The 27,538-nt window shown below is 37.8% G+C and overlaps 2 protein-coding genes across 2 annotated transcripts; both read left to right on the top strand.

Moving 5' to 3' along the window:
- The first annotated feature begins 218 nt into the window (after window positions 1-218).
- Window positions 219-8,779, top strand: LOC106069618 (peritrophin-1-like). Its single transcript, XM_056023704.1, has 3 exons — window positions 219-343; window positions 3,347-3,562; window positions 8,458-8,779. The coding sequence occupies exons 1-3, from the start codon at window positions 280-282 to the stop codon at window positions 8,673-8,675; spliced, it is 498 nt and encodes a 165-aa protein (XP_055879679.1). The 5' UTR covers window positions 219-279; the 3' UTR covers window positions 8,676-8,779.
- Window positions 8,780-11,126: 2,347 nt separating this feature from the next.
- On the top strand, window positions 11,127-27,060 carry LOC106069617 (collagen alpha-6(VI) chain-like). The gene is made up of 11 exons (XM_056023680.1): window positions 11,127-11,264; window positions 14,487-14,702; window positions 15,869-16,098; window positions 17,841-18,183; window positions 19,200-19,432; window positions 20,640-20,802; window positions 22,287-22,469; window positions 23,236-23,259; window positions 24,256-24,504; window positions 25,298-25,546; window positions 26,191-27,060. The coding sequence occupies exons 1-11, from the start codon at window positions 11,201-11,203 to the stop codon at window positions 26,409-26,411; spliced, it is 2,175 nt and encodes a 724-aa protein (XP_055879655.1). The 5' UTR covers window positions 11,127-11,200; the 3' UTR covers window positions 26,412-27,060.
- Window positions 27,061-27,538: the final 478 nt, after the last annotated feature.

The raw sequence follows: 27,538 nt of genomic DNA, 5'->3' as shown, positions 1-27,538 counted from the left end.
TGTGTGTTGATTAGTGCCGTTCTAAGACTTAAATAAAGATGTAAGCTATTTGAGATATGGACCCTTTTTAAGTCACCATATTATATGTCAAAGCAAAATGTTTTCGGTGACCCTAATCCTTAGCTTGTTACCTATCGGTAAATGCAAGAAAACTTCCTGTATAGTCAAGGTCAGGTTACATGATACATGTACATTTAATGATAAGACAGCGATTTCCTTGGCCTATATAAATGATCAAACATCTCCTAATGTTCTATAGTTGTTACATAACGTTGCAAAATGTTTTCATTAGAATTGGGTTTGCTTTTAACAGCTGTCCTGGCACAGTCCATGCTTTTGGTGTGTAAGTAGCGATCAATTAGCTGTGACTAAGGAATAAATAAGATCACGTTGATATATATTTCGTCAATGATGGTTCGATGATAACTACGTTGGTCAGGGAGCTGAGAGCTTTGTACTGATTTTTTATGCATCCTCATGTTGTGACTTGTGAGACCTATCCTATGTGAGCCCGGAATGTTGGGCTGCACATTGGTCAGATTTCTCCAACTGGAGCTTGTGTCAGTTGCCTTTTCTTCTGCTCTTTTCTTCTGTCATCGATGTTTTATTTTTTTTTAACCAGTTTCACAACTTGGAGCCACAATGCAATATCCTGTGCTTCCGTCTTCCAGGCGGCAAGGTCAATATTTTAGGCTTTCAGAGACAATTTGAGGGTGTGCCTTTTCTTCTTTTTTCTTGGTACTGTTTCCCGAATGAAAGTCTATGCGAGCCTTGAGGACCTTGTAATATGGCCATAAAGTTTTAGTTTGCGTTTTTAACAGTGGTGAGGGCGGGGCCCATTTGCCGTTGTGATTCTGTTCCGAATCTCCTCATTGTGATGCTGTCTTTGTACATCATACCTAGGATCCTCTTACAACATCTCCATTCCATTGCTAGGATCCTCTTACAGCATCTCAGTTCCATTGCTAGGATCCTCTTACAGCATCTCAATTCCATTGCTAGGATCCTCTTACAACATCTCAGTTCCATTGCTAGGATCCTCTTACAGCATCTCAATTCCATTGCTAGGATCCTCTTACAACATCTCAGTTCCATTGCTAGGATCCTCTTACAGCATCTCAATTCCGTTGCTAGGATCCTCTTACAGCATCTCAATTCCATTGCTAGGATCCTCTTACAACATCTCAGTTCCATTGCTAGGATCCTCTTACAGCATCTCAATTCCATTGCTAGGATTCTCTTACAACATCTCAGTTCCATTGCTAGGATCCTCTTACAACATCTCAATTCCATTGCTAGGATCCTCTTACAACATCTCAATTCTGTTGCTAGGATCCTCTTACAGCATCTCAATTCCATTGCTAGGATCCTCTTACAACATCTCAGTTCCATTGCTAGGATCCTCTTACAGCATCTCAATTCCATTGCTAGGATCCTCTTACAACATCTCAGTTCCATTGCTAGGATCCTCTTACAGCATCTCAATTCCATTGCTAGGATCCTCTTACAGCATCTCAATTCCGTTGCTAGGATCCTCTTACAGCATCTCAATTCCATTGCTAGGATCCTCTTACAACATCTCAGTTCCATTGCTAGGATCCTCTTACAGCATCTCAATTCCATTGCTAGGATCCTCTTACAACATCTCAGTTCCATTGCTAGGATCCTCTTACAGCATCTTAATTCCGTTGCTAGGATCCTCTTACAACATCTCAGTTCCATTGCTAGGATCCTCTTACAGCATCTCAATTCCATTGCAAGGATCCTCTTACAACATCTCAGTTCCATTGCAAGGATCCTCTTACAGCATCTCAATTGCATTGCTAGGATCCTCTTACAGCATCTCAATTCCATTGCTAGGATCCTCTTACAGCATCTCAATTCCATTGCTAGGATCCTCTTACAACATCTCAATTGCATTGCTAGGATCCTCTTACAGCATCTCAATTCCATTGCTAGGATCCTCTTACAGCATCTCAATTCCATTGCTAGGATCCTCTTACAGCATCTCAATTGCATTGCTAGGATCCTCTTACAGCATCTCAATTGCATTGCTAGGATCCTCTTACAGCATCTCAATTCCATTGCTAGGCTCCTCTTACAGCATCTCAATTGCATTGCTAGGATCCTCTTACAGCATCTCAATTGCATTGCTACACTGACTTGATCCTCAATCATTTAATTTCTGTCTCTTAATCCAATAATCACTTATCTCTCTCTCTCTCTCTTCTCTTTCTTTTCTTTTCACTCTCTCTCTCTCCGCGCTCACTCTCTCCTCTCTCTCCTCCCTCTCCCCCTCCCCGCCTCTTCCCTCTATCTTTCTTTCTCTCACTCTATTAGTCAATATAATTTAATAGAAATAGTCTCCTTATCAAAATGAAAACAAAACATCATAATTGTTTGTACCCTCTTTAAAATATCAGCCATGTAGTTGATAAAAAAAAGGCATGTGCTGTTTGGGTCCTCCGTTTCTGTGGCCAACAGTTTACGAGCAGGGTGTCATGCGGCCGGCACAATCCCCTAAAATCCCTAAATTCAAAATCCCAGTCTTCATTGGACCTAAGGTTGGGAGGCCAAGCGCTTAACCATTCAGCCACCACACTTCTCCCCCTCCCTTTCGCTAAAGCCATCAACTTATCTCAGTGCGATGGTAGTTTTAGAGACTGGACCCACTCCCACTCTATCAACTGTCTTAGTAGATCTCAGGAACTCATGTTACTGTTCTGACTGTCTTAGTAGATCTCAGAAACTCATGTTACTGTTCTGACTGTCTTAGTAGATCTCAGGAACTCATGTTACTGTTCTGACTGTCTTAGTAGATCTCAGGAACTCATGTTACTGTTCTGACTGTCTTAGTAGATCTCAGGAACTCATGTTACTGTTCTGACTGTCTTAGTAGATCTCAGGAACTCATGTTACTGTTCTGACTGTCTTAGTAGATCTCAGGAACTCATGTTACTGTTCTGACTGTCTTAGTAGATCTCAGGAACTCATGTTACTGTTCTGACTGTCTTAGTAGATCTCAGGAACTCATGTTACTGTTCTGACTGTCTTAGTAGATCTCAGGAACTCATGTTACTGTTCTGACTGTCTTAGTAGATCTCAGGAACTCATGTTACTGTTCTGACTGTCTTAGTAGATCTCAGGAACTCATGTTACTGTTCTGACTGTCTTAGTAGATCTCAGGAACTCATGTTACTGTTCTGACTGTCTTAGTAGATCTCAGGAACTCATGTTACTGTTCTGACTGTCTTAGTAGATCGTAAAAAGATATGAACAATTTCTTTCTTTCAAAGTTGTTGTTGTCCTTGTAAATGTTTAGATATCATGATGTCTCTTTGGTCAGGTGGCCAGGACGTATGTGGACAAAACCATTGGGCTGAAGGGACACACCCACACCCTATAGACTGCAACAAGTACGTGACGTGTAACAATTTCGTCACGACCATCCATACGTGCTCAGCAGGAGAGTCCTTTGACCCCTTAATAAGAATATGCCGGAATTCTGCCCAAGTCCCTGCATGCAACGATCAAGTTCCCACTGTTGCACCTGTTACATTGGGTAAGTAATGTTACATTTGGTTAAGTCATGTTACATTGGGTAAGTCATGTTACATTGGGTAAGTCATGTTACATTGGGTAAGTCATGTTACATTGGGTAAGTCATGTTACATTTGGTTAAGTCATGTTACATTGGGTAAGTCATGTTACATTGGGTAAGTCATGTTACATTGGGTAAGTCATGTTACATTGGGTAAGTCATGTTACATTGGGTAAGTCATGTTCTAGTATACAGGTATCTTATCTTCTTCTTATCTTGTAAAATACAAAAAACGTTAATTTAAAAAAGAAGATAATTACCCCCTAGGCGTGTTCCGAGGTCAATCTAGTCATGCATGCTATTCAATGACTCAATTCTGCCGAGTCATTGTTAATTTTTTTCTGGCTGACTCACGCAACCCATTCAATGCTCTAATAGCACTACACAAGAAGGAGCATATGGAACGAGAAATGTGCCTTTATCATTGTGTCTTTATGAGTATTTCTTAGGTTTTGTTTTTGTATTTGAAGGTTTAAAACTATCTATTAGACAAGTAGGCCTACGTTTAGATTTCGTCAAGAAGTACTTTTTCTTATGAGAACTTAGTTCTGTGACTATTACTCCCTCTGCCGATAATGTAGAGAGTCAAAGTTAACGGATGGCTGCCTGGTCGTGCGGTATGCGCACTGGACACTTGTTTGGATCTACCGATGGTCCCTGATTCAAACCCTACCCGCTCCTATTCCCCGTCGTCCTGCGGGAGGTTTGGACTAGGAAGAAAATAGTCTTCAGCTCTGAAGGAACATCCGAAAACATGTGAACCATTTGAAAACATGTGAACCATTTGAAAACATGTGAACCATTTGAAAACATGTCAACCATTTGAAAACATTTTACTGATAATTAAGTTAAGGGCGAAGTCCAAGGAAGCAAGTCTTGTCGCCAATAAAAGATTTTCACCCCTAAGGCACCCCACACGATAGAGCGGCTGTGACACATCTAGATCTGTTGATTAACTAACAAACTATCAACATTCCTATTTTGCTGTTTAATTACATTGTCTTCCTTCGTCTTTGTTGTCGGCTTTACTCAGATTTGACATTGTGTCTTAATAGGATGTACAGACAAGACTTGCAACGCCTTGGGCGATTATAATAAAATGAACAAAATTTAATAGCAAGCTAAACTCGCGAAACCCCGTTGTAAAATATATTTTAAAAATCTGTCCGTCTGTTCGTCTCGTTTAATGATAAAAAAACTGCGCTATATAAAATCTGATTTCACAATGGACTGCATCATGTTCAAAAACGTTTTTCTTATTTCCGGTCTTCTTGACATGAACAGTTTTGTTTTTGACAATATGCTGTGACGTTTTTGTGAATGTTTGTAAAATGTGTTACAAGTTTGGGAAGCTCCTTATTTTATTAGAGTTGAAGATAATCTACCTCCTAGTCCAAACTTCCCGCAGGACGACTGGGAAGGGTTCGACGCTCTGACAAGTTAATTTATATTTTAATGGAATAAACATTGCAGTTTCATTGTAGCTATAAATCCTTGTTTAAATATCTACCAAGTAAATTGACATTATAACCGATGTTCTGAAAGTTAAAATATTTTAATAAACTAAGAGAAATCGTTTAGTCTACAAAGACGGACATTTCAAAATGTTTACCGCTTTAGCGACAGACGTGTGAAACTACATTGACTCAAAACTTTTGAAGAAAACATTTCAAATCTTCTCCGTTCACAGGATTCTTCTGGTGTCAGAAGGCGGACACATTTCTCTGGACTGTCGTACAACGTAATGTTGACGTCCTTTAGGTGACGAAAAGGTAAAAGATATCACTTAACACAAAGATGATCTTACATCATTCACACCCATTACAGAAGGATGCGCGCTCTATGTACCTCGAATGTCCCTCTGACCTATCGCCCAGAGCTGTCTTCTACCTTATGGTCCATAATTAGATCTGCCTAAGACAAACGTGTAGTTAAATGTTCATGTATAACAATTCGGAGGTTTGCAAGATCTCATATCACATTCGTTTTTTTAGTGGCCTCTGTACGGAAAAAAGCGCTATTAGGTTTGTGCAAAATGTCCGTTTGTCCGTCTGTCACACTCAGATCTCGAAACTAGAAGAGAAATGAAAAATTTTATTTCACCATGCGATGCGGCTTGAAAAGTTTAGGTGCAAAGGCCAATTTTTTTTTTTCTAAAAGCAAACCGTTTTATTTATAAAATTAATTATGCAAGCGATTTTTTCATAACAACTACACCAATTCTAAAACAATTACATTAATGTAAAGGAGCTAAAGTTACAATAGTTTAAAGAAACACCACATAGTGAATATATTTCGGTACTACTACTACTTACAAAATGCAAAAGAATTGTTCACAACAAATATAAATATTAGTTTAAGGTGTTTTTTCTGGTCAACTAGCTGTTAAAATTAAAAGAAAACATTTCCGTTTGTTTATAAAGGCTAAGAATGCACTTAGTGTGTAAATATATCGCACATTTTTTAAAATGGACTCTTGATGCAGCGACTGTCGTGCAGTAGCGTGACAAGCAGTGGCGTGACAAGCAGTGGCGTGACAAGCAGCGGCAGGACGTTGTACTAAACTAGTTCCCTGAAAAAGTTGTAAATAATCAGATTTTATGTATTTTTTGTTTAGTGCTCCATCAGGATGAAAGACGCTATTTTGTGCGTTTTTTCTGTTGGTCGGTCTGTCCGTCACGTTCAGATAATAAAATGAAAACAACTCTAAAAGCTATTGAAAATCTGATTTAACCTTTAATGTTCCTTCCGAAACATCTCAATAGTTTTAAGTATCTATGATAGGCTTCTAACTTATATTACATTAAATTTCGTGCTTAAACGTTGCAAAAACACATGATCACTCATATGTTGTTCCGGTTTTTTAATGTAAATAGCATTTTAATGCTCTATAGTGACTAACCCATATTTCATTAACTATAAATTTGTTCCGGATATTGTTTTATAAAAAATAAATTATGTCAAATGATTGTTTAAAATCGCATAATTGACTAATATTACACTTATATTCTTGAACAATACGTCGCTATAGTTTAATTATCGATATCAAATTGTTCCGTATTTTCAACTTCAAAAACAAATTTATGTCAAATGACTTTCTTTTTTCAAAACATCGATAACAGGTTGTTCAGGATTTTAAAATAAAAAAGTAATTTACTAGAAACGATTATTGAAAACACTTTTTAGACTTATTTTACATTTAATTTTCTTGCTGAGGAGGCGCGGTGGCTGAGCAGTAATGCGCTTGGCTTCTGAACCGGAGATCCCAGGTTCAAATCCTGGTGAAGACTGGGATTTTTAACTTAAGGATCTTTGGGCGCCTCTGAGTCTACCCAGCTCTAATGGGTACCTTACGTTAGTAGGGGAAAGTTAAGACGGTTGATCGTTGTGCTGGCCACATGACACCCTCGTTACCCGTAGGCCACATTAACAGATGTCCGCTATACCGTCTGCCCATTAGACCATAAGGTCTGAAAGAAAAACTTTTCTTGCTGAAACTTAACAAAAGTTTTTTAATCGGTAAAGAATGGTCTGGATTTTGTTTTGAAAAAGAAATCGACCTACATTATTTAAATTTTCTTACAAATCGTCGCCAAAATAATTATGAATGTTTATGAAAAATCTACTAACTCCAAATAACTGTTTGAAATCCATCTTCTAATAAATAAAACAAATAATCTTCTTCTCATTAACGAAAATCGTTTGTTCCGGATTTTTTATGAAAAATATTTTTGTCTCTATTTTTTAAAGCGCACTTCTATCTTACACTACATTTAATTTTCTAGCTAAAACGTTATAAAATTTAATTTTATTTTAATATTATGTTCTGGATTTTTAAGGAAAACAATTTCCTAAAACATAAGTATGAAAATCTCTCCAAAAAACTATGGTACATCTAATTTTCATACTAGATCTTCCCAAAAAATTAATTAATTTGTATTATCTGAGATTCTCTCTTTCTCTCTCTATGTATAATAGATACTTAACACGTTTGGGATATTTCGGAAGGAAAATTAAAGGTTAACAAGATTTCAATAGCTTTAAGTCTTCTTTTTTTTCGATATTACCATTATGGACAGACAAACTGACAGACAAAACGCAAAAACAAAATGCGGCTTTTATCCTGATATATATATATATATATATATATATATATATATATATATATATATATATATATATATATATATATGTGTGTGTGTGTGTGTTTGTGTGTGTGTTCGTATGTATGTATTTATATAGGTCCAACATGTTTAGATGAAATACTATAAAAACTCAGTTTCCCACATATCTATGAATCCTCGTCAGATCTCTCGTGTTAATCAAGACATTTCTAGTCTAGTCTAACTAGGCCGTGTGACGTCATGGAATTTTTTTCCTTTGACGTCACATGGAATGAATTCTTTAAATGAAGTGTTAATAAGAACTCGGTGCACTAATGTTTATTAAACCTCGCCAACGTTCTCGTATCGATAAAGACATTTTTAGTCTAACTAGGCCGTGTGACGTAAAGGATTTTTTGAAAATACTGGTTTATATTCAAAATGTCGCCTACAAAAAAACAAACAAAAAAAAAAACAACAAAACAACTAAGCAAGATAAGTCTTCACATTCCACACCACTTCAACGCATGGGTGGATTTCATTTCGGGGAAGGGCATTTTAGTGTGTGTGGCTGTGGTAACACTTTAGTCATAAAGTGACCATTCCACGTGTTGGTAAACATACCAAGTGACCATTCCATGTGTTTACGAACATGCTACGTGACCATTTCATTGGTACCCGAGGCGGATCCTTTGCAGTGGCATACTTTAAATTCAAAGAGTCATCATGTCAGTTCTCTTTTTCTCTCTCCAGATATGAGAAGCGTTTGCTACGACTACCAACTTCCAAATGGCATTTATCCAGACCCCGGTAGCTGTTCTCACTATCTGGAGTGCGTGTTCGGTAACACATACCACTTGGCGTGTCCGGATGGCCTAGAATTCGATTCCAAGGCCAAATTGTGTGGGGAAGCCAACAGAATCAACTGCGCGGACAACTACCACTTCTCTTTCACGGCCCACCTTGGTTAAAGTGTTTCACAAGATCTGCAGTGGGCAGAGTTTACAGGTTAAAAGCTAAAATAATAATTTTAAAAATTCTTAATATGACAAAATAAACGTCTGTTTTTTGTTGCTGAAAGTCTTTTTTGTTATCCATTTGTGTAAATTTGTAAAATGAATTGTGTTATTTTAATTAATAAACAAAAAATAAGTGTAGATCTAATAGTTTTTAGTTTTTTTTTAAACTAAATAATATGTTGTAACATGTTACAAACGATTATAATATTTTCTAAAACGTAACACATGTTTGGACATTTTTAAGATAGCACCAATATATTAATTAACTTTTGTTACCGTGTCAAGTCTAGGACAGAATTAGTAATGTTACACGTAAAAACGTGGCATAACTTAAACATGATTGATACTCTGCAACTCAATAGTTGGGGTTTCTAGATCAGCAGCTCTTCCGATATAGTTTTTCTTGTAAACGGGTGTTCGGGTCTCTAGTTGAAAAAATGCAGTTTCTGGTGACACTCCACAAGGGCAAATTCCACTAATGTTACCAGTCCAATTGTCTTGCTGTAAACCAGCTATAAAATGATCAAGGTTCTGGGAAGACTGTTGAGTTTATTTGAAGTAGGCAGGGGTATAGCCGAGGAACGTTCCACTTGGTTGATCCTGTGTGTAATTTAAGGAAAGTTCATTATTGCCTGTCTAGGAATATTTGCCTGATGTTGTATTGCTTCCACTTTAAAGTTTGCTTAATATATTTCGAGTATCGTAAATATGAATGGCTCGCTTCATAATCAATCATCAGGTCTCTTTCGGGTTAAAATCTTGTGGCTTAATTTTGATTAGTTGAAGACTGTCGATGATCATTTAATTGGTCAATAATAATAATAATAATAATATTAATAATAATTTTATTTATAAAGCGCTGTTAACAAACAAAATGTAGGCTCAAGGCGCTGTAATAACATTACAAACACAAACACGACAATAGAAATCAAAAACTAATCTAAAAAAGTTTTAAACAAGTAGGTCTTAACGTTCTTCTTGAAAGTGGTATAGCATGTTGTCTGTCTGAGATCAATGGGGAGTGAGTTCCAAACCTTTGGTCCGTGCACTGAAAAAGCCCACAGACCGTAGCTTTTGAGGGAGAAACGTGGCACCACTAAAAGCGTTGAGTCCATTGAGCGCAGGGCTCTCTGGGGGACATATGGAGTAATCAGTTCTCTACGGTACAGGGGCTTCTCATTGTTATATACACAAGGAAATGCTTTAAGTCAAAAGATAAGTCGATACTAGAAATATAAACTACATAGACTGAGTGAGAGAGAAACAAGAAAAAAATAAAAAATAAATTAAAAAAAAAACAAAAAAAAAACAAAGCTTATACGAAGTGCATTTGTATCAATTAGTTTGGATCAGTCATGTCATTGAAATTGTAATAGATCTAGACCAACAACAATACATCTGGACGATTAATAATATTTTTACCAATTGTTTTTACTTCACACTATATCATGCTTTTACCTTTTACAATACGCTATGGTCCTATCACTTGTGTGGACCAGTTGGGAAAATGGGGGGGGGGAGAGAAAGAAAGGGATATCTGGGTGGATTTGACCGTAATTGGTTTTTAAAAGCATTTAAACAAAAAAAACTAAATTCGAACTTGTGGCCCACGCCTCCTCGGGCGGACGTGCTAACCACTCGGACTAGACAGGAGAAGAGTGTATAGTTATATATTGTTTCAATTCAGAGCGTCGACCAATTAAGTGGACTATCTCAGCTTGTACCACCACTTCAGTCAAGTACAATTTCTTTCCCTTGCTTGAGATACCAAACAAAATAATTAGTTACTCAATTAATTAATTACCAATTGTTTTTTTTTTAATTGATTCTTGTGTTGCCAGGTAAAATAAATAATACTTTAAAGTTTCAACTTGATCAGAGAATGGGTGTGGGAGAAATAACGTGTACAAGCTTTGTACCACACAGACTGACAGAGTTGATATAAGCTTTGTAAAAAGGGGTGCGCTTTTTATTCCTTTCCAGCGTATTGTTTTGATTATAGACTGAAACTTTACTTGTTTTAATAAGTAGGCCTACTAGACTAGCCTCTATGTGCCTACTAGACTAGCCTCTATGTACCTACTAGACTAGCCTCTATGTGCCTACTAGACTAGCCTCTGTGTGCCTACTAGACTAGCCTCTGTGTGCCTACTAGACTAGCCTCTATGTGCCTACTAGACTAGCCTCTATGTGCCTACTAGACTAGCCTTCGTGTACCTACAGTTAATAATATTTATTGACCTTATAAAAATGTAACTTTCTGTAACTGATAACTGGTTCGGAAACTTGATAGAGGGTCCTCTGTGTGTGTGTGTGTGTGTGCTGATATAAAGAAAACTTCCTGGATATTCAAGGATATTTAAAAAGTTTGCATGATACATGTATCAACTTAAAAGATAACAGTCAATAGCTCCCCTGGCCTATATAAATGCCCAAACTTTTATTGCTGTCTTTTTGTTTCCTCACAACGCAGGAGAATGTTTTCTGTAGGATTCAGTTTGTTTCTAACAGCTGTCCTGGCACAGTCCATGCTTGCAGTATGTAAGTAGTCCCAAAAAGTAGTGTCAAAAACAATTTACCTCGTTTTACTGTGAGCGTGTGTGTTGTTTTGATCTAACGATGGCATAAAATTAATTTAAAAATTAAACTCGATTCTAATATTTATCCACATGGTCCATTATGATGGTGATGCACCGTATTTTTTTTTACACAAGTTAAGGTTTAAGCATTTAAAGGGCTTTGTCAGACCAAAGGCTTGGAACTCGCTCCCCATTGAGCTCAGACAAAACACATACTTCACGGCAATCAAGAAGAACAATATGACCCATATATATATTCAAAACGTTTTTAGATTATTTTGTCATTTTAACTCCGAGTGTATGCTTGTTATGTTATCTTAGCGCCTGATCTCAAATTAGATTTGTTAACAGCGCTATGTAAATTAAATTATTATAAAATTAGTCGTCCCACGGCGTAGCATACGCCGCTATTTAGTGACGGCTGAAAACTTCCTGGAAAACACTGTTGTCCAAATGGGGTGGGTTTGGGCAAACGACTGTGAGTGAATGAAAAGAAGAAACTCTGGAGAGAGCAACATACAAATGTCCTTGACTGAAAACAGGTTTTGGAAGATACCGACATATCTTTTTGAACTTTTGGCCTTAATTGTCATGGCAAAAGCTAATCTAACAGGGAATTGTCTGCGCGTAAAGGTAAAAGGCAAATTTGAATCTGATCTATTATACGGGGAATAAGGAGAGTTTATGAGGTAGCAGCTGCGATAATTTTACACTCCAGTACGTTGCGCGAATGCAAACGTTAAATGGCAGGAATATGGAGAGACGTTGAACCAGTAAACTCGAGGAGGGTCATGGGGACGTTCTCGGAAGTGAATAGTGATAGTAGCGGGAAGTAGTTGAGACATCGCCACCATTTCCGCCTCGCCACCATAAACGCCGGAAGTATTCATGTAGGCAGCGTAGTGTCGATCAGAGTGTATGAATGTGCTTCCGTGAGTAAGAACAATGGACAAGGCGTCACCATAGTTATCTAAATGTTCGCAAACAAAGCTTACAGCCATCTTGCAACAGTTTCGTCGACAACATTTTCCCAGAAATATGCGACTGATAGAAATCAACAATTACCTGATGCAGGAATTTCGACTACATTGAAAGAACTGTTGACTCCACGAAATATATGTGAAGCGGTGGCCATGGTTAGGAATTAAAGGCAATACGAGGGGCAAAATCAAAACAAAGCTAAAAAATGCAACTTTTTTTATGACACCAGATATTGACGTGTGTAAAAAATACACACATAAATGTAGTCAAATATATAGAATGTATAAAGAGAAAGATGACTTGTTCTCTCCCCCCCCCTCTTTTTTTTTATAAGTCGTGCTCTCTGTCGCCTCGAAAGTATATATATATATATATATATATATATATATATATATATATATATATATATATATATATATATATATATATATATATATATATATATATAGAGAGAGAGAGAGAGAGAGAGAGAGAGAGAGAGAGAGAGAGAGAGAGAGAAAGTGCATGTTGTATGGTATAATATAGCTGTCCTTTTCTCTGATGGTGCCCAGGTGACCTGCTCAGTGTGCTGATTGATCAATAAACCAATGAAAAGATTATAACATTAGTTTTACAAAAGTTGTGTTTCAAACAATAAGACTTAATGTGCGCAACAAACGACCTTTTCCTTTTTTATCTCCCCTCTCACGCTCTTCTCACGTGACATAAAAGCTGTTATCTAGCACACAATTCGGTTGAGACTCTCTAAAAGATAGAACCCCAGTCAGTCAACAAGATGCAATCCGAGAAAGTTCGTTGGTTGCATGGCTGCACCGGAAGAGTTATTCTCAAGATAACACTAGAAGTCTTCAATGACTCTCCTGAGACACTCACGCTGATAGAGTCAAGTAGTCAAGGAGTTGAATTTGTGCGGGAAAATTGTATCTCGTTGGACGTCATGTATGAAACCGCTCTTTGAAATAACGTCATTTTAAAACATTTACATTTGTTATATTCAATGGTTTTATGTTTGGTAGAATGGCAAAGAGAAATAGAATTAAGAATAACATTTTTTGTAAGTTAATCAACAAACAAGCAAAATGTAAACAATAATTTTGGAAAAACGTATACAATGGAAAGAAGTGTACACTGATAGCAAACCTATCAATATTGTAAGATTTATTTCCCTTAATCAATATCAAACTAAATTAATTAGTTACGAAACATTATTTAAATAACGGGTTAATTTTTTGATTGAGTCATGTTTTGTTAGGGGAAATAAATAATCGTGCAAAGTTTCAACTTGATCCGACAATGCAAAGTGGGAGAAATAACGTGTGCAAAATTTGTACCAGACAGACAGACAAATAGAGCGTGAGTTAATATAAGCTTAGGAATAAACAATAACAAACAAAACGCGTGAATCTTTTTAATGTTTTCTTTTAAATTAATTTTTCCTGAAAATATTAATCATTAATCTTTTTTTGTTAATGGGGACAACATTTTGTTGCAAACTTGGCAGCTTCTGATAAAAAAAATATAAATAAAAACAATAAAACCAATTAGCATGAACGTTTATGAATAGAACCATTTATTATAATTAAATTATATTTTTTGGCTTTTGCCTCGTCTTATAGTAATTTAGTGCCTCGTTTTGGGGCTTTATGCCTCGTTTTGGGTTATTCCAGCCTCATACAGTTGTGTTTGGAGGACACCTACCGCTGATATTGTTTCCAATTGATATCCTGGACATCGAAGTCCAAACATTAATTAATTTATTTGTGCTAGTAGTTATCATGAAATCATGTAACCTCCACCGACCCTTCACAAAATGATATAAAAGAAGCCAACCATATTTGATATTGTTGGCTAAACGATTTGTGTCCCCTTAACAAGTGCTAGATCTAAGAAATCTACATGAACTATAGTGGTTTCCCCTTCGCAACGCAGCACCAAACTGATACGATCTTTTGAAGGCGTATTTTTCTGTTCTCTCGTTCTCTTTCTTTTTCTCCTTGTCTCTCTGTTTAGTTTTGTACCTCTTGAACTGAAGACTTATCTGGCTGTGCCTGTAGTCCAATGTTCTCGGGTCCTCTCCACTATCTCGTGTTCTACACAATTCTATTGTATTAATCTACTTGTGTCACGAAGTAAAGGTACAGACGTAACGCAGTCAAATGTGTTTGTTGTACATGTTAACTATCACGATGTATCTTTTGGTCAGGTGGCCAGGAAATCTGTCGACAAAACAACTGGGCTGTTGGGACACACCCACACCCCACAGACTGCAGACAATTCGTGGAGTGTAATGGGTTCCTTACGACAATTTATATGTGTCCGGTAGGAGAGACCTTTGACCCCATCCGGAACAAATGCTGGAATGCCTCCACAGCTGCTCCTTGCAACGACCACGGCTCCACAGTTGCCCCTGTTACACCGGGTAGGTCTACTGGGGATTTTAACGAATAACTTTTAAATACGGTAATCGCTCTCTTTGTTTAGGTTTAAATTTCAATTTTAAAAAATCCGGTTAAAATTATTAAAGGAATAAAGTATAGCAAGTTGGAAAACAAGAAGACAAAGCGATATGGAGTAATGGAGATGGGTATCTCTCTCTCTCTCCCTCTCTCTCTCTCTCTCTCTCTCTGGCCTCCTTCAGTCGCGAAGCGACTATGGATCATCTTGGTGAGATGAATGCCTGGGCATCAGCTGTGGTCGGAACGATGTCACCCACACATCAGTTCCCCCCTCTCCACGCAGCTGATGTATCCACGCAGCTGGCGACCCTAAGGCAGTTTGCAGCACCCAGTGCTACACAGAACCTGCGATGCCGCTAACCCCAAACTGTATCGCACTGACGTTCCTTTGGAGATTGGTATATACAGCTTGAAACGTAAGAAATAAATACATTAAAAGTCGGATTGGAAGCAATTTTGAAATAAATAATTTTAACCAGCCAAACTCAAGGACGCTATTTTAAGAGATCAATGCTCCGGACCCCGGTTCGGAAGTCAAACGCTTTACCGATCAGCCAACGCGCCTCCGAGTTGCTGTTAATTGCCTAATAATGAGTCAAGAGTGTCTTCTCTGAGTTGCTCTGTGTTGAGCAGATAAACAAAAGAAGACACCATGCAGACATTGCTAGTACACTCGTACAAAGTATGTTCAAATGTCAAGTAGGAGTTTGGGATATGCTTTCGTCTTAAAAAATAAATGATGTATAAAGTATTACACTTACATTGGCAGCCGTTAGGTAAAGTATTTTTAATGAGAGAAAATAAATTGAATAGAATATGGCGAAGTAATAGGCAGTCCTGACCAGGACACGAACCACCGACTTTCTGACGCGAAACCTCAGCTGACCACAGTTCCGCACTTTGCTACCCAAAAGTGAACAGTCATATGAGCGGTCATGTGCGGTTGCTATGCGGAGGGTCCGTGGTTTAAGTCCTGAGCAGGTCTGTCCAATATATGTCTACATTTAATTTTCCATGTTTTCTCATTCAAAATAATACTCGTACTGTCACCATGAGATTAGTGCAATTTCATTTCGTCTAGTGGCTTACATAAACTATTTGTGATGAGATTATGTTTGTCTTTGACCAGGAACTAGCCAGTGTACCACTAAAGCCAAAGGGGACGTTCTATTTATCCTGGACTCATCCTCCAGCATTGGTTACGGTAATTACACGTACCTGCTTCAGTTTGTAGCCAGCTTGGCCAGTTCCTTCTCCTTGGGGCCTGATCTAGTTCAGTTTAGCGTAGTCGTCTTCGCCTCCTTCGCTGAGAGTGCCTTCCCCTTTAATCGCTACTACAATAAGACAGCACTACAACAGGTAGTTGGATTCATTTTTCTTTATCATTAATTATCAACAGTGTATAATTTTTTAATGCCTAGATATTTCCTATAATTTCTAAAATAAAATATACTCTTTTTTGAACACTCTTTTACGTAAGGTAATAATTACACTATACACCTGCTATTTTACAATATATCATTTTAAACAGAGACAATTCACAGTTTCTGCGCAATACTTGACCTCGCAATACTTGACCTCGCAAAACATTTGCAGGCAAAAATTAGTTTTCTTTTTCGAAATAAAACTTGAGATATAGATTGGACTTGGGGATTCTAAAAAATTAATATTTATGTTTTTTTTTCATGTATTTCCTGCCTATAACATTGACAGTTTCATTCTGCTGTGTTCCAATCTTGATCTTACCAAACAGTCAAGTCTAGTCACAACGAAGACACGGCTAGAAACTTTTCTGATTGCAATACTTACCTAACTTAAAGAACAGTAAAGCAATTAGTCTTTGTGTGGGAAACACATCATTTATATACAGATATGTCATTATTTTAAAAAGTCTATAGTGCTGCTGCAGTCCTCCCTTCTCTCTGATAAAAAGTCTACAGTGCTGCAGTCCTCCCTTCTCTTTGATAAAATGTCTATAGTGCTGCAGTCTTCCCTTCTCTCTGATAAAATGTCTATAGTGCTGCAGTCTTACCTTCTCTTTGATAAAAAGTCTATAGTGCTGCAGTCCTCCCTTCTCTCTGATAAAAAGTCAATAGTGCTGCAGTCCTCCCTTCTCTCTGATAAAAAGTCTATAGTCCTCCCTGCTCTCTAATAAAATTCAATAGTGCTGCAGTCCTCCCGTCTCTTTGATAAAAAGTCAATAGTGCTGCAGTCCTCCCTTCTCTCTGATAAAAAGTCTATAGTCCTCCCTGCTCTCTAATAAGAAGTCAATAGTGCTGCAGTCCTCCCGTCTCTTTGATAAAAAGTCAATAGTGCTGCAGTCCTCCCTTCTCTCTGATAAAAAGTCTATAGTCCTCCCTGCTCTCTAATAAGAAGTCAATAGTGCTGCAGTCCTCCCGTCTCTTTGATATACTTCAGAATTCTGGGCCTTATGTTCTCACTGTAACAAAAAGCTGAACACCTTCCACCTAGGCAATAAAACATTGCTCGGTTGAATTGGCTTAACAACATAACCGACGTTGAAATCCTAGAACTGTTACAGATTAACAGTATCACAGCAAAAAAGATCCCAGGAACGATAGGCGGGACATTTGGTCCGAATGCTATCCCACAACCATTCTTTTATAGGGAGATGCGTGCAGGAAAGCGATCTCAGGGGGGGGGGGGGTTCAACACAAGCGTTACAAAAACAAACTCCCTTACGAAGTCAGTCAAAGAGTATGTTAGTGACATTCACTGTGCGGTAAGCTTGCTCTCGATCGCTTCCTATGGCGTAAAGCCGTGAGTGTCGAAGTTTCAAGATATGAGACAAGGAGATCAGCCATCAGTGAAGAACGTAGAACTTAACAAACAAACTATTATGAATACTGAACAGTTTTCTAAAAGTACTACCTTAAGTAATATTCAATGCACTTCTACTATTCCATACAAAGTTTTTAGACGTTGACATATAGTTTAACATTTATAATTTGGTTCCAGTTTGTATGCTGATGTCTGCTTCTTGCTTTCTCTATCTTATATTTTTAAAAGTACCATTCCTTCCATTATACCTGCTTATACTGAACATATGTTTTATAATAGAACGTATTGTTTATCACCAGGCCATTCTAAACATTCCGTATGTAGCAGCAGGAACGAACACTTACGATGCACTGCAGTTCGCCAGGACCATTGCGTTTTCAGCCTCGCACGGCTCTCGGGCAGACGTAGCCCACGTCGCCATTGTAGTGACTGACGGACTGTCCAGCGACACCAACAGAACGAAACACGAGGCGGAGCTGCTGAAAGGGACAGGGGTGCACGTGTTATCGGTAGGTGTCGGCGACTTCAACAGCGTGGAGCTGGAGGGTATGGCTTCAGGCCTCAACAATGTCTTCAGAGTTGGAAGCTACGAAGTTTTAAACACAATTGAACAAGACATCACCGTAAAGACATGCAATGAAGGTAGGTAGTAGCCATTCTAAGTCATTCAAAAATTGTGTACATTCAAAAAATGGCAGTTCTTGTATTAAACCATTCGGACATTGTGTAAATTCTGGTAATGGTCATACTTACACATATTGAACCATCCAGAAATTCTGTACATTCTGGTAAAGGTCATTTTTATTTTGAACTATTCAATACTTGTGTAGATTCTAGTGATGATAGTTCTTATATTGAATCATTTAGACATTGCGTAGATTCTGGTGAAGACAATTCTTACTCATATTGAACCATTTTGTAAAAATGTAGATTTACGAATTTACACATTTAAAACAAGCAAATATTTGTAACAAATCTAAGCTTATCTAAGGGAAAGAACTTCAAAATCCTTTGCTATATAAAACAAAATAAATTAATTACTACTAATTGATTACAGTAGTTTATTAATTTTTGAAATTTATTCATGTATTGTTATCGACTATGAATAAGTTTGTGAAGTTTCAACTTGATCCAAGATTGGGAAGTGAGAAAACTGTGTATAAAGTTCCACCCAAACAGACAGGAGACAGATTGAGTGGATAAAAGCTTTGTAAACAAAAAAAACAACAACTAACAACCGGAACACTTCAGTAAATGTCTATCTATCCTTCCCTTGAAAACAAAAGTTGTGTCTCGAGCTGTCAAGGACTCGCCGACCTTACTATTCAAGCTGACTCAACACAGAATTTGAAGCGAAATGCTGACGTGTTGTTTTGATATCAGTGTAGAGGATGTTGTATGGCAAACACAAGACCTAACCACTTTTTCATCTTCTCAGCCAATGTCATGGTAGTATCATTGGGGTAATTATTACGTTCATTCTGGGTTTCTGAGTTGTAAAGCGCTTGGCTTCCGAATCGAAGGCTCCTCGGTTCGAATCTTGGTAAATAATGGAATTTTAAATTTCGGTATGTTAACCATTTATGCTCTTATCTATTCACCTTCACAATATCTTTTTCCTCTAAATCCATTCACTGGTCAATCTGTTTTTAACCCAGTGGTTCAGACGACTTGCAAGAACCTCACCCAGGCGGACATCATCTTTGTGCTGGACGGCTCCAGCAGCATCGGCTACCAGGACTTTGAAAAGCAGCTTCAGTTCACTGCAAACCTTACCAAAAATTTTAGACTGGGCCCCAACGACGTCAGGTTTGGGGCGCTGACTTTTGGAACCAGCGTGCAAAAGCTGTTTGACCTCGGGACCTACAACGACCACGGATCACTGGAACAGGTTTGTATTTATCGTGTCCAGATGTTTAAAATGTCGTCCATGGTATCAACAATGTTCATCATCATCGTAATCATCATCAAATTCCATTTCAGAGAGAGGTTTTAATCCTCTCTTGCAAAAGCCCTGGACGGAAACCCTTGCTGTTGTGCGTTGTGCAGTTACGTCAACACGCAGGTCAAGAACGTTTGGCTTCCCAGACCTGCCGAGAGAGTTAAGCAAGTCTGAGGCAGTCGATGTTAGGCCTGAACAATGTCAAATATGAACCAACAGTGTTTCATCCTGTACTTTGCTGTAATACCTTGTACAGATTTAGGTAGTCTCCTCCACAGGGAGGCACGGTCAGGGCGCTCTCAAAGCTTTTAGACTCCATGTGCTATTTGGAACTTGTCCCAGTACTCCTTCACAGAGAGGCACGGTCAGGGCGCTCTCAAAGCTTTTAGACTCCATGTGCTATTTGGAACTTGTCCCAGTACTCCTTCACAGGGAGGCACGGTCAGGGCGCTCTCAAAGCTTTTAGACTCCATGGGCTTTTTGGAACTTGTCCCAGTGGTCAGACCATATTTCGATTCCTATCGTTTGGATTGTTGCAACTCTAGTTGCAAGACCATGATGGAAATTCACAGGCTGCTCCGTAGATGGTTTTAGCCCTCCGTGATGGGCCAGTTAGCCTACCTATCAAACCTATGTGACTGTTAATAGTCCATATTGGTCATCATTAATAGAAAGTGAAAAAAAAATTGCCTAATAGTACTGTGTATTGATGTATATCGGTAAGAGATGTATTAAGTATAATATAAATGATTAAAAAAATAGTTTTCATAATATTGAAACTATAAAAAACACTTGCTAAAAAAATAAATGAAAACTTACATAAGGGAAATAACTGTACATTTACAGCCTTAAATCTCATTAATGTAAGATTTATTTCCTTTTTATATCAAACAAAATTAATTAAATAATTACCACTAATTAATGTTTTTGTTTTAAATTAATTCATGTTTTGTTAGAGACAATTGTGCAATGTTTCAACTGTTTCCGAGATTGAGCTTTAGGAGACACAACGGTAGAAGATGTGTACCAGACAGACAGACACAGTGAATTGATATAAGCTTTGTAAAAAAGGTCTTTTTTTCTCTTTGCCTGGTTAGCTATCAGTGTATCTATGGCCTTCTGTGTACATGTCATTGATATTATGTGTGTTTTGCAGGCCATCCAGGGCGCTATGTACCTGTCCAGTAGCACCAACACTGCAGCTGCTCTCGCCTACATTCTCACCTACAACATGTTCGGTGCAGCAGCAGGTGGAAGAGATGGTGCCACAAAGATTGTTATAGTTCTGACCGATGGCCAGTCGAGTTCTCCCTCGGAAAGTAAGTTAAAGGAATTAAGTCATTAGCGGTTACATTTTGTGAATGTAGTGAAGTAGTGGTTACAGTTTGTTAAAGTTGTGAATTAGAGGATACATTCTGTGAAAGGTCTAACAATATTTTGATGTATTGAAATTAAGAATTTAAAAATTTAGTTTATTACAATGAACGACACATCACAGAAATATTATAAAATTGTTCAAGGGTTTGATTTCATGTTGCCGACCTTGAACTTGACATGTTTCAGAATTAAAGATTATTCCCTTCCTAGCCCAAACCTCAGGCAAAACGATTGGGGGGGGGGGGCAGACAGGGCTCGAACCCGTGACCATTGAGACGACAGTCCAGAGCGCATGCCACACAATCTGGTTTCAATCATCCTAATCTGAAACGAAAGATTCGTCTCATTTTTTGTATGTTATCCCATTTTCACAAAGCTTATATGAACTTACTTCATCTGTCTGAGTGATAGTTTTACAATACCTCTGTTTAACTCGTAACTTCATAGAAACTTCCTGGAACCTGAAACATTCTGTATGTGCAAAACCTGGACACAGATCTTGAAAATGGCTCTAACGATTTTCCTAAAAAAAATTGACAGTTGGAAAAGAATTACTAGTTAGTTGGCCACACTGGGAAAACTCTGGTTTGACCGTCATAATTGTTCAAATTAAAACGTACATTTGTCTAGAGAAGGAGAAAATATTCCTCTTGAACAGACTTGAACGGTCTCCGGGTATTTCCGCATTCGGCATTATTCATTCGATTAACCAAGATTCTTTCTTAGGGGTGGGGGGGGGGGTAATGTTGCGGGGAAAATCGTTCCATTATGAGTGATAGAGAGAGAGAACTAATCAACTAATTAGTTGTGTAAAGGAAGTATAGCCTGTTTAGTGTTCACCTATGTAGACTCCTACCTCATAGTCTTGGATGAAATCCAAAACTGTGCACAATGGACCTCATTTACAATCGTAAACAAAACAACATTTAGTCACGTGATCTTATTGATAAAACAACGAAACAAACTGTCAGGTGACAACCATCATAAATTAAACATGAGATCGTAAATTATATAGAAGAGATAGAGCACCACGTGGCTAAATGTTGTTTGTTTACGATTGGTGAACGAGGTCCATTATCCATTGTCGATGACAACACATGAATCAATTATAAAAATACAACCAATATTTTTTTAAAAAGGGGACATTTTCCTTGGAAGAGATAAAATTGCTAGCGTCAATAACAGTTATCACCCTTCATTCAATATACGCTTTTTTTTAAAAGTAATTTTTATGTTGTGCTTGTTTTATTTATTTTTTCCTGCTCCATGGAGTTTCATGAAAGTGCCGAAGTGTTTCAATATCGCTAGGACTTAGTGAGTTTCACTGAGCCCTATGTTAGAGGATATCCTCGACAATTAGTAGATCCTATAATCACATTTATTGAAATAAATCGTTCATACATGGGTGTATCTATTTTTGTTTCAGCCGTGGTTCAAGCTGGACACATTAAAGACAGAGGCTATCACATGATCTCCATTGGCGTGGGAGCGAACGTTGACCAGCAGGAGCTTGTTATCCTAGCCAGTAATCAGGCCAACATCTTCCTAGCCACCAGCTATGACGTACTGCACAGAATCCAGGAGGAAGTAGCCAACAGAACATGTGAAAGTAAGTCACTTCACTGAACAGACATGTCACTGTGACTTAAAAAGTGTTGGCTTTGACTCTGGGACACCAAACCTCAGTATGGTATTAAAAACAGTTTTTCTAAGCCTCAGTGTTAAAAACAGTTTTTCTAAGCCTCAGTGTTAAAAACAGTTTTTCTAAGCCTCAGTGTTAAAAACAGTTTTTCTAAGCCTCAGTGTTAAAAACAGTTTTTCTAAGCCTCAGTGTTAAAAACAGTTTTTCTAAGCCTCAGTGTTAAAAACAGTTTTTCTAAGCCTCAGTGTTAAAAACAGTTTTTCTACGCCTCAGTGTTAAAAACAGTTTTTCTACGCCTCAGTGTTAAAAACTGCTATTGTGTATTGTACTGTTGAAAAGTTATTGTAGGCCTCAGTATTAACAGTTTTCAAAGAACGATACTTCCTCTGGTGATCGCCTGTTAATTTGAATATATCAAAATATACCAAGACATTAAGAAATATAATTTCTTTTTTGTTTCAACAATACTTTTTATATTTGTATTATATTATTTAAGATTTTCATACATTCATAAAAAGCAAGTTTTTTTTGTGTCACATGTATTGATGAATTTCGATGCATAAAGGTTTGTGGTTAAGCTATACATATTTTTTATCCTGTAATCATTTTTGTCCACTTATTGCAATTAAAAATAGAAACATTTCTGTGAATAAACTTAAGCATAAAAAATATCCAACAGTCTGGCATAACATTTTTCTTGCAAATAGTTTATTTGTTGTTTTGTTTCTTTCAGTTCCAAGCGAGGTAACTCATGGTGGTAAGATATTTTTCATTGCTTAACATCATTTACATAAAAAAAAAGTCTATGCTTAACATTCAGTAAGTTCTTCCCCTTAATTACGAAAAGCTTTCTCAAATATTTTCACTCTGGATAAACTTATACAAGATAAAGAATCCCAGCTGCATCAACATAGGAGCAAATAACGTTTGGGTCACAAGACCTTCACCAACTACATATAAAAAAAAAGAAAAGGTAAACAAGGAACATGTAGCGAATGAAATTTGTTCACCAATATGAGTCTGGAGGCAGACAAGAAAAGATCACATTGTCGTTCCAAAGCGCGGGCGATCGGGGATGGTAGGCAGGACTTAATGAGTGAGACAGTCTCATAGTGTCTTAAACATGTTTCGGGGGGAGGGGAGTTTATCTCATGTCATAGAAACTTGTTTTAGCACAAAAAAAAGTCCTGTTGGAGTCCCAGAATGTCCATTGTAGTACTCTATTCAGTTGCAGCTCCTCCGCTAGGAGGATAAACAGGACACTAGTCAGGGGCCACAACAGATGCTTTTTTAATTCCTCTTGTATACGCATTTGAAGATTTTTTTCTTTTTTTGGAATGGGGGGGGGGGGGGATCCATGGGGACCACATCTACCCAGTTGTCTTTCTGGCAATCGTTGATCTGCAGCAACTCTCTGTAGAATCTCATTTCTGTCATACAAGGAATTAAGCCGATTAGCGTAAATCAATGGGCATTTGTTTATCATTACATTTTCATTCATCAATTTATTTTTCTTTTAATTCTTTTAAAATTAATTTTTAAACATTATGTTATTTTTTTTTTAATTTTAATTTCTCGATGTTTCTCTTACGGTGTCTCTAGCTCTCTCACAATCTTTCACTCTTACTTTCTCTCTCTCTCTCTCTTTCACTCTTTCAACCTCTCTTAATTTCTCTCTCTCTCTCTCTCTCTCTCTCAGGTTCTTTCCATGTTTCTGACTCTCTCCCTCTTGTTCTCTCTGTAACATTGCCAGACTTGTGGAACGTGTGCGCTGAACAGAACTGGGTCAACGGCATCCACGCCCACCCCTTTGACTGCACCAAGTTCATCGAGTGCACATTTCTGCACACCGCCATTATGACCTGCCCGCCGCCCCTGGTCTACGACCCACTCAAACAGACCTGCTTGCACAAAGAAGATGCTATCCCTTGTGAAGACTACTCTGACTACAATCCTTTCCCGACCCTCACCACGCAGGTGCCCCAAAAACCACCAACTGTAGGTAAGGACAACACTAGCCAAAATTCTAATATCATTTTATGTGTTTATCTTGGTATTTTCCTCATGGCTATTTAAGTTTTTCCTTTAACGAAAAAAACACACCAATGTTTTTTATGAATGCTTCATTATAAATTGGGCCATGTCATTGTTCAAACTCGATGTGTGGTGGTGGGCTTGTGAGGCAAGAAAGCATTAAGTCGGTTTTATACTTAATTGTTTGGGGAGTGATGGCTGAGTTGTAATGCGCTTGGACTCTAAATCGAGGGGTCTCGTGTACGAATACCAGTGAAGACAGAGATTTTAAACTCCGGGATTTTTAGGACACCCGAGAGTATAGCTTACTCATTATGGGCAATTGGCGAATGTGCTGGCTACCTAACATTCTTGGTAACCGTCGGCTACATTAACAGATTTTATATTTGATAAACCCATTTCACACTCTACATTTTTGTGACAAAATAAAAAAAAATGTGTAGGGAACATTCTCCATGTTTGACATATATCTAAATTCAATCCACAAGATCAGTGATTACCCAAACTAAGGCCCGCAGACCGCGGGTCATATCCGGCTTGTATCAAATATAAAATACTGTGATACAGGTTTACCCTAGTAGTTCAAAATGTTCGTTCTTTTAGAGATATACAATTAGGCACCTTTTGTTTATTTTTAGGGCCCTCTGGTTGTGTGAGGGTCATTAAACATACACCACGGTCTCCGTCATAATCTATGGAAAATGTATGCCAAGTTTTGTGAAAATAAGACAAATATAATTATGAAACCTTCAAATCTTCAGATGTGTCCAGCGTGTGTCGCAACAACAACTGGCTGAACGGAACTCATCCCCACCCCTCTGACTGCTCCTACTACCTTGTATGCATCAACTACGTCACACACCCCAACAAGTGCCCAGACCACACGGTCTTCGATCCCATCACCCGAAGCTGCATGAGCCCCGCCCTTGCTGCTCCATGCAATGACCACGTGACCTCAGCCTCAGTCACGTCACCTGTCAACGTCGCCACGACAACGTCTCCACATTACAGTAAGTTGTGAACATTGATGTATTTATTGTTTGGACTTTGACAGTGTCAGTCTCTCGTCTGACACTTGTTGGTTGTTTTTTTTTTTTTTTTTGTGAAACCTTTTGTTGCTCAATAGTCCCATCCTGATGGTATAGACCTGGTCTTTAGTATCATTTTTATCCTTGCAAATAAACTTTGATCCTATTATCTTTGGGGAAGGATTTTTTTTTTTGGACACCACTGATAACCATGTCACAACGCAGAACCATTATATAAGGTGCAAAGAAAATATGTCAGCTTTGAAACAGCTTTTTGGTCATGCTAGCAACAGTAAATGTTTATCTAATAAAACAGATACAATGTTTGTCTGCGTTTGATCAGATTATGGTAAGGACGTTTTCACAGTTCTGTCTTCACGCAGCTTCGAAGGAGAGAGTATTGGCAATCTGCGACCTCTCATTGCACTGTTTGATGCAAGCTTCCGTAGGAAGTTTCCTTTCTTCTATGTTAAGTATTTCTTTTCAATCAAAAGGTAATTACGCTGCATATATACGAGGCCTAAATTGTACTTTAAAAGACCAAATAATTTTGGTCAAATTTACAGTGGCTATTGTTGGCTATTCTACCTCGTCACAATGTGTTCAATAACTTTTCTTCTGCGCAGATTTGCAAATGGTTTGCTTGCAGTTCAACCTCCAGGATGGCATCTACCCTGATCCAGGAAGCTGCTACCATTTTGTGGAGTGTGTGGCCGGAATCACCTACCACCTGATTTGCCCCGAGGGTCTGCAGTTCAACGCTAAGAAACTTGTCTGCGATGATGTTCATCTCATCAACTGTAATGACAACTACAACTTTGCTTTCGAACACGTCAGTTCCGGTTAATTCCAAGATGGCTGAGGTTACAGTCAAAACGACATGTTCATAAAATGTGTTCAATTTGTTTACATATATTTTTTTTTTTTTATATACATTGCCAAAATTATTTTTTTTGCTTTAAAAAAGATGATCAGTAACTAAGCATTTAATTTTGTATATGTGCATTGGCATCGCTAGGGAGGTACAGGCGGACCACACCAGTTCATCAGTTGGGGACACCAAAGATACAATGTGAATTTAATAAATGAATCAGTGCACATTGTACATTTGAGTACCAATTGTCATTAACTCTATGCATTTAGGTCATTAGATAAATGCATGAAGGTAATTATGGGAATAAGTGTCTAAATTTATTCGCTAACCGTACCAGATGACACCAACCCTAGCCACGCCTCTGTGTTATGTTAATGTGTTATGTTACTTACATGGAAGCATAGAGCACTGTTTCATATTGGCAATGGATGTAGAGTAGTAGACAAACATGGCTGACTTTCATGGGTCACAATACCCAGACCAATACCAATGTTGTATTTTATTTGTACTAAATATCTCACTATTTTATTCCATTACAGACAATGTCTTTGTTATCATGGGAATTTCATAAACAAAATACACTAACGGAGGTAAAAAGCTCCAATAAATATTCATACGTTTACCTTGCTGTGTTATTCTAGTCTTTGTAATCTATGGATTTAAATATATTTAAATCATATTCTAGTTATAAAATCGAATATTCCATCATAATCGTTACATTAATGTTACTGACTTCAAATTTTCTTCCTAAATTGACGATAGTCAAACTCATAGGCCAAACCACTTTTAAAGAGATATCAAAGCTTCTCTACATACTCAAACATGCAATAGGAAAAAAAAAACCAATCTGTCTATATATTTAATAAATATAAATTTAATAATTTATACACCTAGAATTAGCGCGGGTCCAATGAAAGTGCGGGGCACTCTGCGGACTCATAGGTTGCAGTGGCCTAAATCCGGCACAGCAAAATAGCGGAGTGTTCTACGCCGCCAGTCGACTAGTGTATATATATAATGTGATCTTCAGAAAAAGGATTTGTATAAGGTTGAACTATAATAATTGTTTGTATTTATTATATACAGGTTATATTTACATA

Source organism: Biomphalaria glabrata, chromosome 3 (assembly GCF_947242115.1).
Source record: "Biomphalaria glabrata chromosome 3, xgBioGlab47.1, whole genome shotgun sequence".
NCBI lineage: Eukaryota > Metazoa > Mollusca > Gastropoda > Planorbidae > Biomphalaria > Biomphalaria glabrata.
This window is presented reverse-complemented; position numbering and strand designations above follow the sequence as displayed.

Coding starts and splice junctions, on each gene's coding strand:
- LOC106069618 (XM_056023704.1), top strand. CDS start 280: ATGTTTTCATTAGAATTGGGTTTGCTTTTAACAGCTGTCCTGGCACAG. Junction 344..3,346: donor ACAGTCCATGCTTTTGGTGT/GTAAGTAGCGAT, acceptor CTCTTTGGTCAG/GTGGCCAGGACGTATGTGGA. Junction 3,563..8,457: donor TGTTGCACCTGTTACATTGG/GTAAGTAATGTT, acceptor TTCTCTCTCCAG/ATATGAGAAGCGTTTGCTAC.
- LOC106069617 (XM_056023680.1), top strand. CDS start 11,201: ATGTTTTCTGTAGGATTCAGTTTGTTTCTAACAGCTGTCCTGGCACAG. Junction 18,184..19,199: donor CGTAAAGACATGCAATGAAG/GTAGGTAGTAGC, acceptor TTTTTAACCCAG/TGGTTCAGACGACTTGCAAG. Junction 22,470..23,235: donor AGCCAACAGAACATGTGAAA/GTAAGTCACTTC, acceptor TGTTTCTTTCAG/TTCCAAGCGAGGTAACTCAT.